The 14,405-nt window shown below is 49.1% G+C and overlaps 1 protein-coding gene across 1 annotated transcript in view; it reads left to right on the top strand.

Moving 5' to 3' along the window:
- Positions 1 to 13,823, top strand: part of LOC140403849 (guanylyl cyclase C-like) — a 154,467-nt gene extending 140,644 nt beyond the window's left edge. Inside the window, exons 22-27 of the mRNA XM_072492042.1 lie at positions 2,545 to 2,737; positions 3,672 to 3,846; positions 5,468 to 5,566; positions 7,511 to 7,605; positions 8,740 to 8,816; positions 12,532 to 13,823. Of these exons, the coding sequence (XP_072348143.1) occupies positions 2,545 to 2,737; positions 3,672 to 3,846; positions 5,468 to 5,566; positions 7,511 to 7,605; positions 8,740 to 8,816; positions 12,532 to 12,700 (808 nt within the window). The 3' untranslated portion in view covers positions 12,701 to 13,823. The remainder of the gene's footprint in view (positions 1 to 2,544; positions 2,738 to 3,671; positions 3,847 to 5,467; positions 5,567 to 7,510; positions 7,606 to 8,739; positions 8,817 to 12,531) is intronic.
- The last annotated feature ends 582 nt before the right edge of the window (positions 13,824 to 14,405 follow it).

Genomic DNA, 14,405 nt, shown 5'->3' with positions numbered 1-14,405 from the left:
GGTTCCCGATGGTCCCAGTATCCAGAACCGGAGCAGGGAGTTCCCAATATCCCAGGATCCAGACCCGGAGCAGGGGGTTCCTGATGGTCCCAGGATCCAGACCCGGAGCAGGGGGTTCCTGATGGTCCCAGGATCCAGACCCGGAGCAGGGGGTTCCTGATGGTCCCAGGATCCAGAACCGGAGCAGGGGGTTCCCAATATCCCAGGATCCAGACCCGGAGCAGGGAGTTCCCGATGGTCCCGGGACCCAGACCCGGAGCAGGGGGTTCCCGATGGTACCAGGACCCAGATCCGGAGCAGGGTGTTCCCGATGATCCCAGGCTGGGATGCTTATCCTGTATACTGTGGCTTTATTTTTGTTGTGGAATAAACCTTCTTTCCTTTTAGCCTGGATTCGCCTGGAAGTATTACAGTCAGGGTGGATTTGTCCTACTTTTTTGTTGACAGAACCATAGAATCCCAACAGTGCAAAAGGAGGCCATTCGGCCCACTGAGTATGCAGCGATCCTCCAAAAGAGCACCCTACTTAGGCCCCTTTCCCCACCCATCCACGTTACCCCACCCAACCTGCACCTCCTTGGACACTAAGGGCCAATTTTGCACGGCCAATCCACCTAACCTGCACATCTTTGGGCTGTGGGTGGAAACCGTAGCGCCCGGAGGAAACCCACCCAGACACGGGGAGGACGTGCAAACTCCACACAGGACACACCTGGGCAAATTTCCACATAGCCGGGTGAATGCCAGTGTTGTAGCTGTACTGGAACAGCTTGGCTAGGGGGGCAGGCAGCAAGTTCTGGAGCACAAATCTTCAGTGCTATTGCCGTAATGTTGTCAGGGCTAAAACCTTTGCAGAATCCAGTGCCTTCCGCTGTTTCTTGATATCACGCGGAGTGAATCGTATTGGCTGAAGACTGAGGTCGGTGGAGCTGGGGAGGAGGCTGAAATGGATCATCCATCCTGCACTGCCGGCTGAAGGTTGTTGCAAATGCTTTGATCTAATTTTTTGAGGATGGGGATATTTGTGTAGCCTTCTCCTCCAGTAGTTGTTTGATTGTCCAGCGCCATTCATGACCGGATATGGCAGGACTGCAGAGCATAGATCGGACCTGTTGGTTGTAGGGTCACTTGGCTCTGTCTCGCGCCTGCTGCCAATTAGGCCTCTCCAGGTTGACGCCTCATTTTTAGGAATGCCCAGTGCTGCTCCTGACATGCTCTCCTGCATTCTTCATTGAATGTGTGTTCAAATCTCTCCACCGCCTTTCTCCTCACTAGCCCTGTAATCTCTTTCCGCCCTACAACTCTCTGAGATCTGTTATCCAATTCTGGCATTGTCCCTGATTTTTCTATCGCCCCCCCACCTTGGATGACTTTGGGCCCCAAGGTCTGGAATACCCGCCACAAATATCTCCACCCTTTTATCTCTCTCTCAACCATTCCGATGCTCCTGAAAATCTACTTGTTGACCAAATTGGGGCACCTAATGTATCCTTTGGTATTCAGTATTATCTGCAAACTCTCCTGTGACGTGCCTTGGGAGATTTAGCTCCTTTAATGGCGCCACATAAATGTAAGATGTTGTTGTACCGTAAGGCAGACGTAGACCATTCGGCCCCTCGAGGCTGCTTCGCCATTCAGTGAGATTGTGACCCATCTGATGTGATAATCCTCAACTCCGCTTTCCCGCCTTCCCCCCCATAACCCTCGATTCGCCTTACTGATTAAAAATCTGTCTATCTCAGCGTTGAACATACTTAACGACCCAGCCTCTACAGCTCTCTGCGGTAAAGAATTCCACAGATTCACTACCTTCTGAGTGAAGAAATTCCTCCTCATCTCTCTTAAATTGGCGACCTGAGATTATCCCCTCTGATCCTTGACTCTCCCACAAGAGGAAACAACCTCTCGGCATCTTCCCAACTTGTCGTTGGTCTATTTTTCTCCTCTCAAAGGTGCAAGCTCTTACCAACTTTTACAGATGCACCACAGAAAGCATCCTATCTGGCTGCATCACAGCCTGGTATGGCAACTGCTCGGCCCAGGACCGCAAGAAACTTCAGAGAGTCGTGAACACCGCCCAGTCCATCACACGAACCTGCCTCCCATCCATTGACTCCATCTACACCTCCCGCTGCCTGGGGAAAGCGGGCAGTATAATCAAAGATCCCTCCCACCCGGCTTACTCACTCTTCCAACTTCTTCCATAGGGCAGGAGATACAAAAGTCTGAGAACACGCACGAACAGACTCAAAAACAGCTTCTTCCCCGCTGTTACCAGACTCCTAAACGACCCTCTTATGGACTGACCTCATGAACACTACACCCTGTATGCTTCATCCGATGCCGGTGTTTATGTAGTTGCATTGTGTACCTTGTGTTGCCCTATTATGTATTTTCTTTTATTTCCTTTTCTTTTCGTGTACTTAATGATCTGTTAAGCTGCTCGCAGAACAATACTTTTCACTGTACCTCGGTACACGTGACAATAAACAAATCCAATCGAATCCAAGCAAGTGACCATTTCTCTTTTGCTCTCAATTCCAGGCCGGTGGTGATATCGTTGAAGACAACCGGTCGGGTTGAGGCTGAGCTTTTTGAAGAAGTGACCATATACTTCAGCGACATAGTAGGCTTCACCACCATCTGCAAGTTCAGCTCCCCCATGGAGGTGGTCGATATGCTAAACGACATGTACAAGAACTTTGATCAAATCCTGGACAATCACGACGTGTACAAGGTACGGGCGGGCTACCAAGAGATTCTGACCCTGGCAGAGTTGAGTTATCGCCACTGAGGCCAATGTCGTTCACATTGACCTTGGCCAAACCGCACTCGGGGAGCTCTGGCCCGCTTACAGAATTACATGCAATGAAATACCTAATTGGATGGGAAGTGTTTTGAGGCATTCTGAGGTGGTGAGAGACACTGTTATAAGCCAGGGCTTAGAAACTCCAAAGTGTATTATGACGTTCACCTGACCTATAACCTTTATGTTGAATTTGGCTAGGATGAGCACAAACACCTTCACTACAGGTATGATTCATCAGACTTCCTAGACATTTAATCAAAACAAGGTTTACTCTAAGAATGTAGTTAACGTGTACTTTTTCTCAATTACAAACATAAAGGCAACACAAAAGCTACAGTAGTCTATGTACATAACACCTAATGAATCCCCTCTTAGCTGTTTCAATTCAATAACAAAATCCAATAAACCGAAACCACTTTCAAGAGCTTGATCCAGCTCACTGTATTCTCACTTGAATGGGACGAGTCCATCCCCTGAGATTCTGATCCAGTTTCCAACCAGCTGATTCAAAACTCCTACAGGAAAGCAACTCTATCTTTAAAGTTCCCAAGGCGGTTTGCCACACCCACACTTAAACAGCTTTAAAATAAAAACAGAGAAAACAGGGAAAACATTTTTTTCCTTCTGCAGTCCAAAGCAACAAACCGAAACTGAAACCAAAACAGTAAACCCCCCCCCCTCTGACCTGACAGCCACAGCCCAGCTCCACCCACAAATGACATCACTGAAGCCTTGCTACAAGTCACATGATAAGAGACCAAACCTTTCTTAAAGGGACACTCACATGACAGGCACCGTAGCAATACAAGTTCATCCTTTCTCTGGTGACCTTCACAATGACACTGTTGTCCATTTGGATCAGGTGGAGACTATCGGCGATGCTTACATGGTGGCATCAGGTTTGCCAAGGCGGAATGGGAACAGGCACGCGGTCGATATTGCCCGGATGGCACTGGACATTCTTAACTTCATGGGATCATTCGAGCTACCTCACCTCCCTGACCTGCCCATCTGGATTCGGATTGGCGTTCATTCCGGTAACAACACACCCGGCGCTGTCAGGGGAGAGGGTGTTGGGAGGGCGAGGGGTACAAAGTGCTGCGATTTGCTACAGTCTGGAAGTATCTTTGATACCCCCTGGATATCTGGGCAAAGCCGCACAGCGGGTGCAGAGGTGATTGAACTGTAATGGGACGGTGATGAGAATCATTCTCCCACAATGAATTCAGTTGGGTGGGGAGACTGAGAGGTTAGGATAGTTTTCAAAGAACAAACAACAAAGAACAATACAGCACAGGAACAGGCCATTGGGCCTTCTAAGTCTGTGCCAACCATGCTGCCCGTCTAAACAAAAGCCTTCCTCACTTCCTGGGTCCGTATCCCTCTATTCCCATCCTATTCATGTATTTGTCAAGATGCCCCTTAAATGTCGCTATCATCCCTGCTTCCACCACCTCCTCCGGCAGCGAGTTCCAGGCACCCACTACCCTCTGTGGAAAAAACTTACCTCGTACATCTCCTCTAAACTTTCCCCATCGCACCTTAAACCTATGCCCCCAATAATTGACTCTTCCACCCTGGGAAAAAGCCTCTGACTATCCACTCTGTCTATGCCCCTCAGAATTTTCTAAACTTCTATCAGGTCGCTCCCTCAACCTCCGTCGTTCCAGTGAGAACAAACCGAGTTTATCCAACCTCTCCTCCTAACTAATGCCCTCCACACCAGGCAATATCCTGGTAAATCTCTTCTGCACCCTCTCCAAAGCCTCCACATCCTTCTGGTAGTGTGGCGACCAGAATTGAACACTATACTCCAAGTGTGGCCTAACTAAGGTTCTATACAGCTGCAACATGACTTGCCAATTTTTATACTCATTGCCCCGTCCAATGAAGGCAAGCATGCCGTATGCCTTCTTGACTACCTTCTCCACCTGTGTTGCCCCTTTCAGTGACCTGTACCCCCCCAGATCTCTCTGCCTGGCAATACTCTTAATTTTTAAATAAATTTAAAGTGCCCAATTCTTTTATTTTCCCAATTAAGGGGCGATTTAGCGTGGCCAATCTACCCGCCCTGCACATCTTTGGGTTGTGGGGGTGAGACCCACGCAGGCACGGGGAGAATGTGCAAACTCCACACGGACAGTGACCCGGGGCCGGGATCGAACCTGGGACCTCGGCGCCGTGAGGCAGCAGTGCTAACCACTGCGCCGCCGTGCTGCACCTCTGTCAATGCTCTCAAGGGTTCTGCCATTTACTGTAATATTCCTCCCTGTACTAAACCCTCCCAAATGCATTGCCTCACATTTGTCTGGAGTAAACGCCATCTCTCCATTTTCCTTAAAGAAGAGAAGGTTCAAGGGAGACGCAGAAGCTGTTCCCCTGACAGGAAGACGCAGGTTTAACATAATTGGCAAAAGAGCCAGCCGGGAGGTGAGGAATTTGTGTTACGATCGGGAATGTCCTGTCTGAAAATGAGACGGAAGCAAATTCAAAATGGAATTGGACATGTCCTTGGAAAAGAGAGATTTTCCGGGTGATATGCGGAGGAGCACGGGAGTAGCACTGATTGCATAGCCAATTCACAGAAACAACATACACATGATGGACCGTGCTGACCTTTCTGTGACTTCCCCCTGACCTTGGCTCTGTCTGTCACAGGTCCGTGTGCAGCGGGTGTGGTGGGGACCAAGATGCCGCGATACTGTCTGTTCGGTGACGTGGTCAACACAGCCTCGCGGATGGAGTCCACGGGATTACGTAAGACTCCTCCTCCCGCTCCCAATCTGACAACCTCTCTGAATCCAGCTGTACTCCCCGTTTCCCGCCATCGCGGTTTGCCTCTCTGCGATTTTCTCTCCGCCCGTTTTTCCCTTTCTCTCTGTCTGTCTCTCTATGTCTCCCTTTTTCTCTCTCATCTCCCTGTCTCTCTTTGACTCTCTGCAGTGCTCGCTCTGTCTGTCTCTCCCTCTCTGACTCACTGTGACTGTCTCATCCTGGCCTTAACTCCACCGTCCTGCCCGTTCTCCATAACCCTTCAACCCATTGCCAATTAAAAATCTGTCTAGCTCCTCCTTAAATTTACTCACTGTCCCAGCATGCACCGCACTCTGGGGTAGCGAATTCCACAGATTTGCAACACTTTGGGAGAAGTAGTTTCTCCTCAACTCAGTTTTAAATGTGTTGCTTCTTATCCCAAGGCTATACCTCTCGTTCTAGAACGCCCCACACGAGGAAGCGTCTGCTCCATGTCTATATCCGTACCTTTTATCCTCTTGTATACCTCAATTTGATCTCCCCTCGTTCTTGTCAACTCTAGAGCGTATAGGCCGAAACTGTTCAATCTCTCCTCATACGACAAACCCCATTTCTGTCCATCTCTCTGTCTCTCCCTGTCTGTCTCTATCTGCCTCTCTCTTTATCTCTCTCTCTCTGCGAGGTTTAGCACAGGTTAGATACAGAGTAAAGGGCGGCACGGTGGCGCAGTGGTTAGCACTGCGGCCTCACGGCGCTGAGGACCCGGGTTCGAATCCCGGCCCTGGGTCACCATCCGTGTGGAGTTTGCACGTTCTCCCCGTGTCTGCGAGGGTTTCGCCCCCACAACCCAAAGATGTGCAGGGTAGGTGGATTGGCCACGCTAAATTGCCCCTCAATTGGAAAAAATGAATTGGGTACTCTACATTTATTTTGAAAAAGATACAGAGTAACCCTCTTGATACTACACTGTCCCGTCAAGCACTCCCAGGGAAGATACAACACCAGTTGGACACCGGGTCCCATCAAATGCTCCCGGAGCAGATACAGCAATGGATAAATAAAGAATAAAGCTCCCTGCACAATTAACATTGCAATACCAGCCAATGCCAAATGAAAGGCAGAGTCACCTGTCATGTGGCCATGTTTAAAATGCCCTGTGTATGATGTGATGTATAATCCTCGCAGATCCAAGGTGAATTACATTTTCACCCTCTCACTCAGTATTTAGTCTTGGCGGAGACGGTGTGGACCCGCCCAATTCCATCTGAATTATTCAACAGACCTTGGCCGAGATTCTCCCTTTCCCGACACCGACTTTCATAATCGGCAATCAGGCGGAGAATCGATTTTGAGACCGGTTCGGGGGCGGGGCCTGTTTTACGCGGGTTGCGCAAGCCCCGCCCACTCCAAAACGGCGCCATCGCGGCAGGCCGTTCCGACGGCCTCAGGGCGTCACCTGAAGGCTCTCCCCTGATGCCCCCCCCCCCCGCCCCCGGTGGCCCGGGTTCCTGACTGCGCGGTTCATCCCAGCCGTGGGGGGGAACCATCTTGGCGGCTGCGAACTGCGTCCCGACGCCGCCATAGTCGGGCGGGAGCCGTGCTGCTGGCGGAGGGGGGGAGGGGGAGCTGCGGCGAGGGCTGGGGGGGACAGGTGGGGGGGTGGCGAGGGGGTATCCGGGGGCACTACCTGACAGGTCGGGTCCGCGCACGGTCGGCGCCATGTTGTACGGCGGGGCCGCGCACGGTCGTCGCCGTGGGCATGCGCGGCCCGAACCCGGCAATTTGGCGTGGCTGCTAGTCCCTCGCCGGTCAGGGGATCGGTGCTGGGGCGCCGCCGATTTTCCCCGCATAAAATGCCACGGATCCTCCGGACTTAGCCTCAAAATCGGAGAATTTAGCCCCTTTTCTTTTCTCAACTACATTCAGAAAGAAATATTTGTGTTGCAGCATTAAGGATTCACGTGAACCAATCGACAATCAATATACTGAAGAGGACAGAATGTAAATTTGAATATGAGATGCGGGGAGAGACTTACCTCAAGGTGATTCTGTCTATTTGACCTACTTACATTTCCCCGACTCGGAATGTTGAACACTGGGATTGATCTTGGCACCGTGGGGTATGGAACTTGGTTAGAGCGGAGTTGAGGTAGAGATCCACCGTGGGTCGTAGCTCATGGTGGAAGGGACTTGAGAGGGCTCAATGGCCTCTTCCTGTCCCTCTGCAATGGTTGTTGCTGTTCAGGGATTCCCACCTCCCGCACTAAGCTTTCCTGAGCTTCTACCGCTGCTGCTCTTCATCATTTTCCAATAAAAACGTGCAATTTTCTTTTTCTTTAAATAGCATCCTAGAATCCCTACAGTGCAGAAGGAGGCTATTTGACCCATCAGTCCAGCGATGTCCGTGTTAGATTATGGGGTTACAGGGGTAGGGTGGGGTGGAAATGGGTGCGTAAATGGGTAGCTCAATCGAAAGGTCAGTGCAGACTCGATGGACCGAATGGCCTCCTTCTGCGCTGTAGGGATTCGACGATTCTAAGTTTGCGCCGACCCTCTGAAAGAAGACCCCCATCCTGGCCCCAGTCGCCTGCCCTCTGCCCGCAGCCCCATTACCCAACCTACATACCTTTGGACACGAAGGGGCAATTTAGCGTGGCCAATCCACCTAACCTGAACATCTTTGGACTGCGGGAGGAAACCGGAGGAAACGCACGCAGTCACGGGGAGAACATGCAGACTCCGCACTGACAGTGACCCAAGGCCTGAGTCAAATCTGTGTTCCTATGTCGCTGTGAGGCAGCAGTGCTAGCCACTGTGCCAATGTGCCGCCCCATATTTTAAGTTGATGACGTTTCGTAAGAAGAATAAATAACACAGTAAGCATTGGCCAGGATACCTGGGGAAATCTTGAGCAGTGGAATATTTTACCTTCACCTAAGAGGGACTTTAATTGGTTCAATGTCTCCAAAAGTTGGCACCTCGAGCAGTGTGGCACTCTCTCAAGCGGCAGCCGATATTTTTGTGCCAGTCCTGCGGGGGACTTGAACGCTGAGTCACGGGGGAAAGCGCGACCTACTGGGTTTTAGCTGAAAGGGCAAGGTCCCAGGGACTGACTTATGGGAGCTGACGGGTCATATGACCGACACAGGGAGTAACCGATCTGTTGTCTGTTTCAGGGTAGAGGAACGGAAGTCACCTATTGGCTCACGGGAGAAACAGACCGCAATATTCATCTGCCAGCCCCGCCTTCAGCGTAAGTGAGACGGGCACTGTTACTGGTACTTGCTTCGAGCAAGTGTAACTGAGCCACGTGACGAGCTCGACTGCTTATATTAAATGGGTTGTTAGTGTAGAAATTAACGCACTCAGGATTGTTCAGCAAGTGCTGCCCAATCGCTGAAACGCAGATATAGAGCTGGATTCTCCGCCCCGCCGCGCCACATTTCTGCCCCGACCGGCCGGCGGGTTCTCCATTACGCCGTTCGGTCAATTGGGTTTCCCATTGTGGGGCAACCCCACGCCGTCGGGAAACCCCCGGGGGCCGGCAGAATGGAGAAGCCCGACGGCGGAGAATCCCGCCCATCGGAGTTTGCAAGTGCGGGCTGGTTGAGTACGCTCTGTATCCTGCCTGTCGCGAACAACGGAAGAGATCTACCGTGCCGATTTAGTGGCACTTGCGAACACTAAAACTCAGTAGAAATTTGAGTTAAAACGTCTCGGGGCAAATAAGAATCGTTTTATTGACCCTGGCTGATTACAATTGAGAATCACTTAAATCTTATTCTCTAATAAGTCCAGCTAGCAAAAGGACTCAAAGAGAAGCAATTTGCAGACAATATAACTTTCAAATAATACAGGAATGGCAGCACGGTAGCATGGTGGTTAGCACAATTGCTTCACAGCTCCAGGGTCCCAGGTTCGATTCCCGGCTTGGTTCACTGTCTGTGCGGAGTCTGCACATCCTCCCCGTGTGTGTGTGGGTTTCCTCCGGGTGCTCCGGTTTCCTCCCACAGTCCAAAGATGTGCAGGTTAGGTGGATTGGCCATGATAAATTGCCCTTAGTGTCCAAAATTGCCCTTAGTGTTGGGTGGGGTTACTGGGTTATGGGGATAGGGTGGAGGTTGACCTTGGGTAGGGTGCTCTTTCCAAGAGCCGGTGTAGACTCGATGGGCCGAATGGCCTCCTTCTGCACTGTAAATTCTATGAAATCTATGAATGATTTTCTTACTTACGGCAAAACAGCTTGCATTTGCTTCAAGAGTCAGAGTTGGAAAGTGAAAGTATGAAAGATAGAGACAGCGAATAGTTAGGTCAAAGTATATATTGATTCCGGAATAAAAAATGGCCGTTCGACCTATCATGGTTACACAAAATCATATCTGTCTTTAGCCATCTATCTACACCCCGATGTAATCCTAATTGTTTTGGGTTAGACTCAAATAAGTTTGATTTGACGGTTAGCTGGCTGTCTTTGGTGTGCAACATTAACTACAAATGTTTCATAAATGAATTCTTCTCTGTGTTATGGAATGCGATTTGGTGCCGTTATCGCAAGCGGCTTGAACTGGATTCTTACTGACTTGACTGTTAGGGCAATGGCTCCTTTAGGTGACTGTACCATTGCTATGCTGTTGTCATGGAGCCTGCCCTGTCCTTGGACTGCTTAGCGTCACATTATCTTGCAAATGTATTTGTTAGCTGAAGAAGAATGCCGCTTTAATCTATCATGAATTATGCTGTTTCTGCGTTCTGTTGAAGCTATGCTTTAAAGTGACCTGAGGTTATGAGAGTGCTGAAATCCTTAATTTAAAATGGCCAAAAACTGGGGTTTAATATTTACGCTATTACCTATCAGGTGTATTAGAAAATAGTTGGTTTCTACAGTACATATTGTTTTATTTGATCAGCCAATCGTTAGGATGTACGATCTATGTACTAGGCATCCTTCCTGACGTCGCATTTTGTGTGGTAGGACTGACGGCATTATCCTGTCAGTGGAAAATTCCGTTCACGTTCTGACGAGTGCAAGATGAAAAGCTTCGGCATCCTCTCTCTCTCTTTCCAGCAGGTCTTGCAGTCCATGCGACCAAGCGACTGTTTGGAATATTTGTGGCGGTGGTTGTCAATCATCGACAATTGCAAAGCTGCTTCGAGAGTCGAACATAGCTTTGGGGCAGGAGGTTCGAGGAGGCCAAACTAGCCGAGACCGTTTTCCCTGAACAGCATTTGTGAGCTAGTTTAGTGACCGGCTCTGTGGTCACTAAATGTCCTAAGCACTGGTCCTTGTGGGACTTGGCTAGATACATTTAGAGGGGTCAATAATGAAGGGGCATCGATTTAAGGTAAGGGGTTTAGAGGGTGGTGGAAATCTGGAACTCCCTGTCTCAGAGGGTGGTAGACGCAGGAACCTTCACAATATTTGAGGAGCTGGGTATCAGGAAATGAGGTCTTGAGCTGTTATGTCAGGGCCCAATGTGAATCGAAACGTATACAATTCTAACTGGATTAGACAGGGTAGATGCAGGAAGGATGTTCCCTTTTGGTGCAGGTGTCCAGAACCAGGGGTCATAGTCTAGGACAGCATGGTAGCACAAGTGGATTGTGTTATGGGCGAGGCGTTTTCAGAGCCCCAAAATGTATCATGGAGTTCAACCAACCTCCCCCTTTAATGTATTTGTTGCTTTTCCGAGCACACGGCTTGTTCCCTAGGTGTGGGATTACAATTATGGACACGTGGGTTTTTAAATACAAAACAATGTTTATTCTATGAACTCAACTTAACATCTTAAATAAACATTGGATCTCTTAACGCCCCTTACTTCAAGGATAACTCCGAAAATATTACAACATTAAATAATCCCTCAAAATGTTCCTTCAAACTTCCAAGAGATTTAACACCTTTAAACAGAATCACATCAGGTTAAAGGCTTTACGTTTATGAGTTTAAATCACCCAAATGATCCAGAGATAGTCTTTCATGGCAGAGATCACAGCAGATCCAGCTCACTGCAAAACACAGACACACCCCAAGCTCTTTTCCTCCAAACTGAAACTTCAAAATGGCTGAACTGCTCAGCTTCACCCACTCTCTGACACCACTGTTTTCCTAAAGGTACATTGCTTAAACATCCATGTCTTAAAGGTACTCTCACATGACTATAGCACTGTGGCTTCACAGCATCAGGATCCCAGGTTCGATTCCCCGCTGGGTCATTGTCTGTGCGGAGTCTGCACGTTCTCCCCGTGGCTGCGTGGGTTTCCTCCTGGTACTCCGGTTTCCTCCCACAGTCCAAAGACGTACAGGTTAGGTGGATTGGCCATGATAAATTGCCCTTAGTGACCAAAAAAAAGGTTAGGAGTGGTTATTGGGTTACGGGGATAGGGTGGAAGTGAGGGCTTAAGTGGGCCGGTGCAGACTCGATGGGTCGAATGGCCTCCTTCTGCACTGTATGTTCTATGTCTAAGGATTTAGGATAGACCGTTTAGGACAGAGATGAGGAGACATTTCTTCACCCAGAGAGTGGTCGGCCTGTGGAATTTGTTACCACAGGAAGTAGTTGAGGCCAAAACATTGCATGTTTTCTAGAAGCAGTTCGATATAACACTTGTGTGAAGTGGTGAAGGGGATCAAAGGATATGGGGGAAGGCGGGATTAGGCTATTGAGTTGGATGATCGGCCATGATCGTGATGAATGGCAGAGAAGAGCTGAATGGCCTCAGCCTGCCCTATTTTCCAGGTTTCTATGATTCTAGGTAGAGGCCAATTAACCATTCCTACTTTTAAGGTTTGCCATGATTGGTCCATTGAAATCAGTGGGTTGCACATTTAACTTGTACCATATGTGGTTCTCACTTACTCCAGGTGAGACCCTTCCAGTTCGTCCGGCCTGTCGCTTTAAACAACTTTCAACAACCCAAACCGTGCTCTTGAGCTTCAGGGAGTAATTTGTTTGTTTTTCATTCCCCAGGGAGAATTTGCAGAGACTTCAAGCTGATTTTGCCCAAATGATAATTGAGTCGCTGGAGAAGAGGAGGGCGTCCAAACGCCAGTCGGACACCAAGGAGGAGGGCAGCAATGACTGGGAACTCGAGTACCTGCAACTGAACTCCACAGAGATTCTCAGCACCTACCTGTAGCCCTCAACTGTCTGCAACCCCGAATCAGTCCTGCCCGGATATGACGCTCTTACACGTGGTCACGCGACTCCTCGAGCAAGGTGGAACATCAACTCGAACACCTCTGCTGAGTATCTGCTACTCCAAGGCCAGAGACAGGACACAGAGGAAACTTCCCAGCTCCAGATCAAATGTGGCACAAGATTTTTGTTTATTCGCTCATGGGATGTGGGCGTCGCTGGCTGTGCCAGCATTTATTGCCCATCCCTAAATGCCCCTTGAGGGGGCAGTTAAGATCTTGTCAAGCACATTGCTGTGGGTCTGGAGTCACGTGTAGGCCAGACCAGGTAAAGACAGCAGATTTCCTTTCCTAAGCGACATTAGTGAACCAAGTGAGTTTTTACGACAATCGATTTCATGGTCATCATTAGACTTTTAATTCCAGATTTTTATTGAATTTGAATTTGCAGGGGCGGGATTCGAACCCAGGTCCCCGGGGCATTACCCTGGGTCTCTGGTTTAGTAGCCCAGTGACAATATCACTGCGCCACTGCCTTCCCTAACGATCGAGGTAGTGTACATTTTTCTCAACGAATAAAGCTGAGTTGAGCTCGACATTCCTGAATCTGAGGTGCATGTGCGCGCAATCCCGGCGGACACTGGAATGGAATACTGAGGGGGTGTTGGAAGTGCTGTCTTTCAAATTGGAAGTTAAATCGAGACCCTTGTTTGCAAACTAAACTGGATAGAAAGATCACTTTTTGAAGGCGAACATGAGATTTCTCCTGGGCAACATTTCCCCACCTGAACCAACAATCACATCTGAATTCATCGTTTGTTGCTGATGGATCCTTGCAGAGTGTAACTTGGCTTCTGTTACAAAACAACACTATTATAGGATATTAAACTGGAAAGAGTGCAGAAAAGATTTACTAGGATGTTGCCGGGACTTGATGGTTTGAGTTATACGGAGAGGCTGGATAGACTGGGACTTTTTTCCTTGGAGCGTAGGAGGCTTAGGGGTGATCTTATAGAGGTCTATAAAATAATGAGGGGCATAGATAAGGTAGATAGTCAACATCTTTTCCCAAAGGTAGGGGAGTCTAAAACAAGAGGGCATAGGTTTAAGGTGAGAGGGGAGAGATTCAGAAGGGCCCAGAGGGGCAATTTCTTCACTCAGAGGGTAGTGAGTGTCTGGAATGGGCTGCCAGAGGTAGTAGTAGAGGCGGGTACAATTGTGTCTTTTAAAAAACATTTAGATAGTTACATGGGTAAAATGGGTATAGAGGGTTATGGGCCAAGTGCGGGCAACTGGGACTAGCTTAATGGTAAAAACTGGGCGGCATGGACTGGTTGGGCCGAAGGGCCTGTTTCCATGCTGTAAACTTCTATGATTCTATGGACACTTCAAAACCATGTTGCCTTCATCAGCCGGGGCATTGAGTAAAAGAATTGGCAAGTCATGCTGCAGCTGTATAGAACCTTAGATAGGCCGCACTTGGAGTATCGTGTTCAATTCTGGTCACCACACTACCAGAAGGATGTGGAGACTTTGGAGAGGGTGCAGAAGAGGTTTACCAGGATGTTGCCTGGTGTGGAGGGCATTAGCTATGAGGAGAGGTTGGATAAACTCGGTTTGTTCTCACTGGAACGATGGAGGTTGAGGGGCGACCTGATAGAGGTCTACAAAGTTATGAGGGGCGTGGACATGGTGGATAGTCAGAAG

The sequence above is a fragment of the Scyliorhinus torazame genome, chromosome 29 (genome assembly GCF_047496885.1).
Source record: "Scyliorhinus torazame isolate Kashiwa2021f chromosome 29, sScyTor2.1, whole genome shotgun sequence".
NCBI classification, from domain to species: domain Eukaryota; kingdom Metazoa; phylum Chordata; class Chondrichthyes; order Carcharhiniformes; family Scyliorhinidae; genus Scyliorhinus; species Scyliorhinus torazame.
Note: the sequence above shows the minus strand (reverse complement) of the source record. Positions and strands in the feature narration are given on the sequence as shown.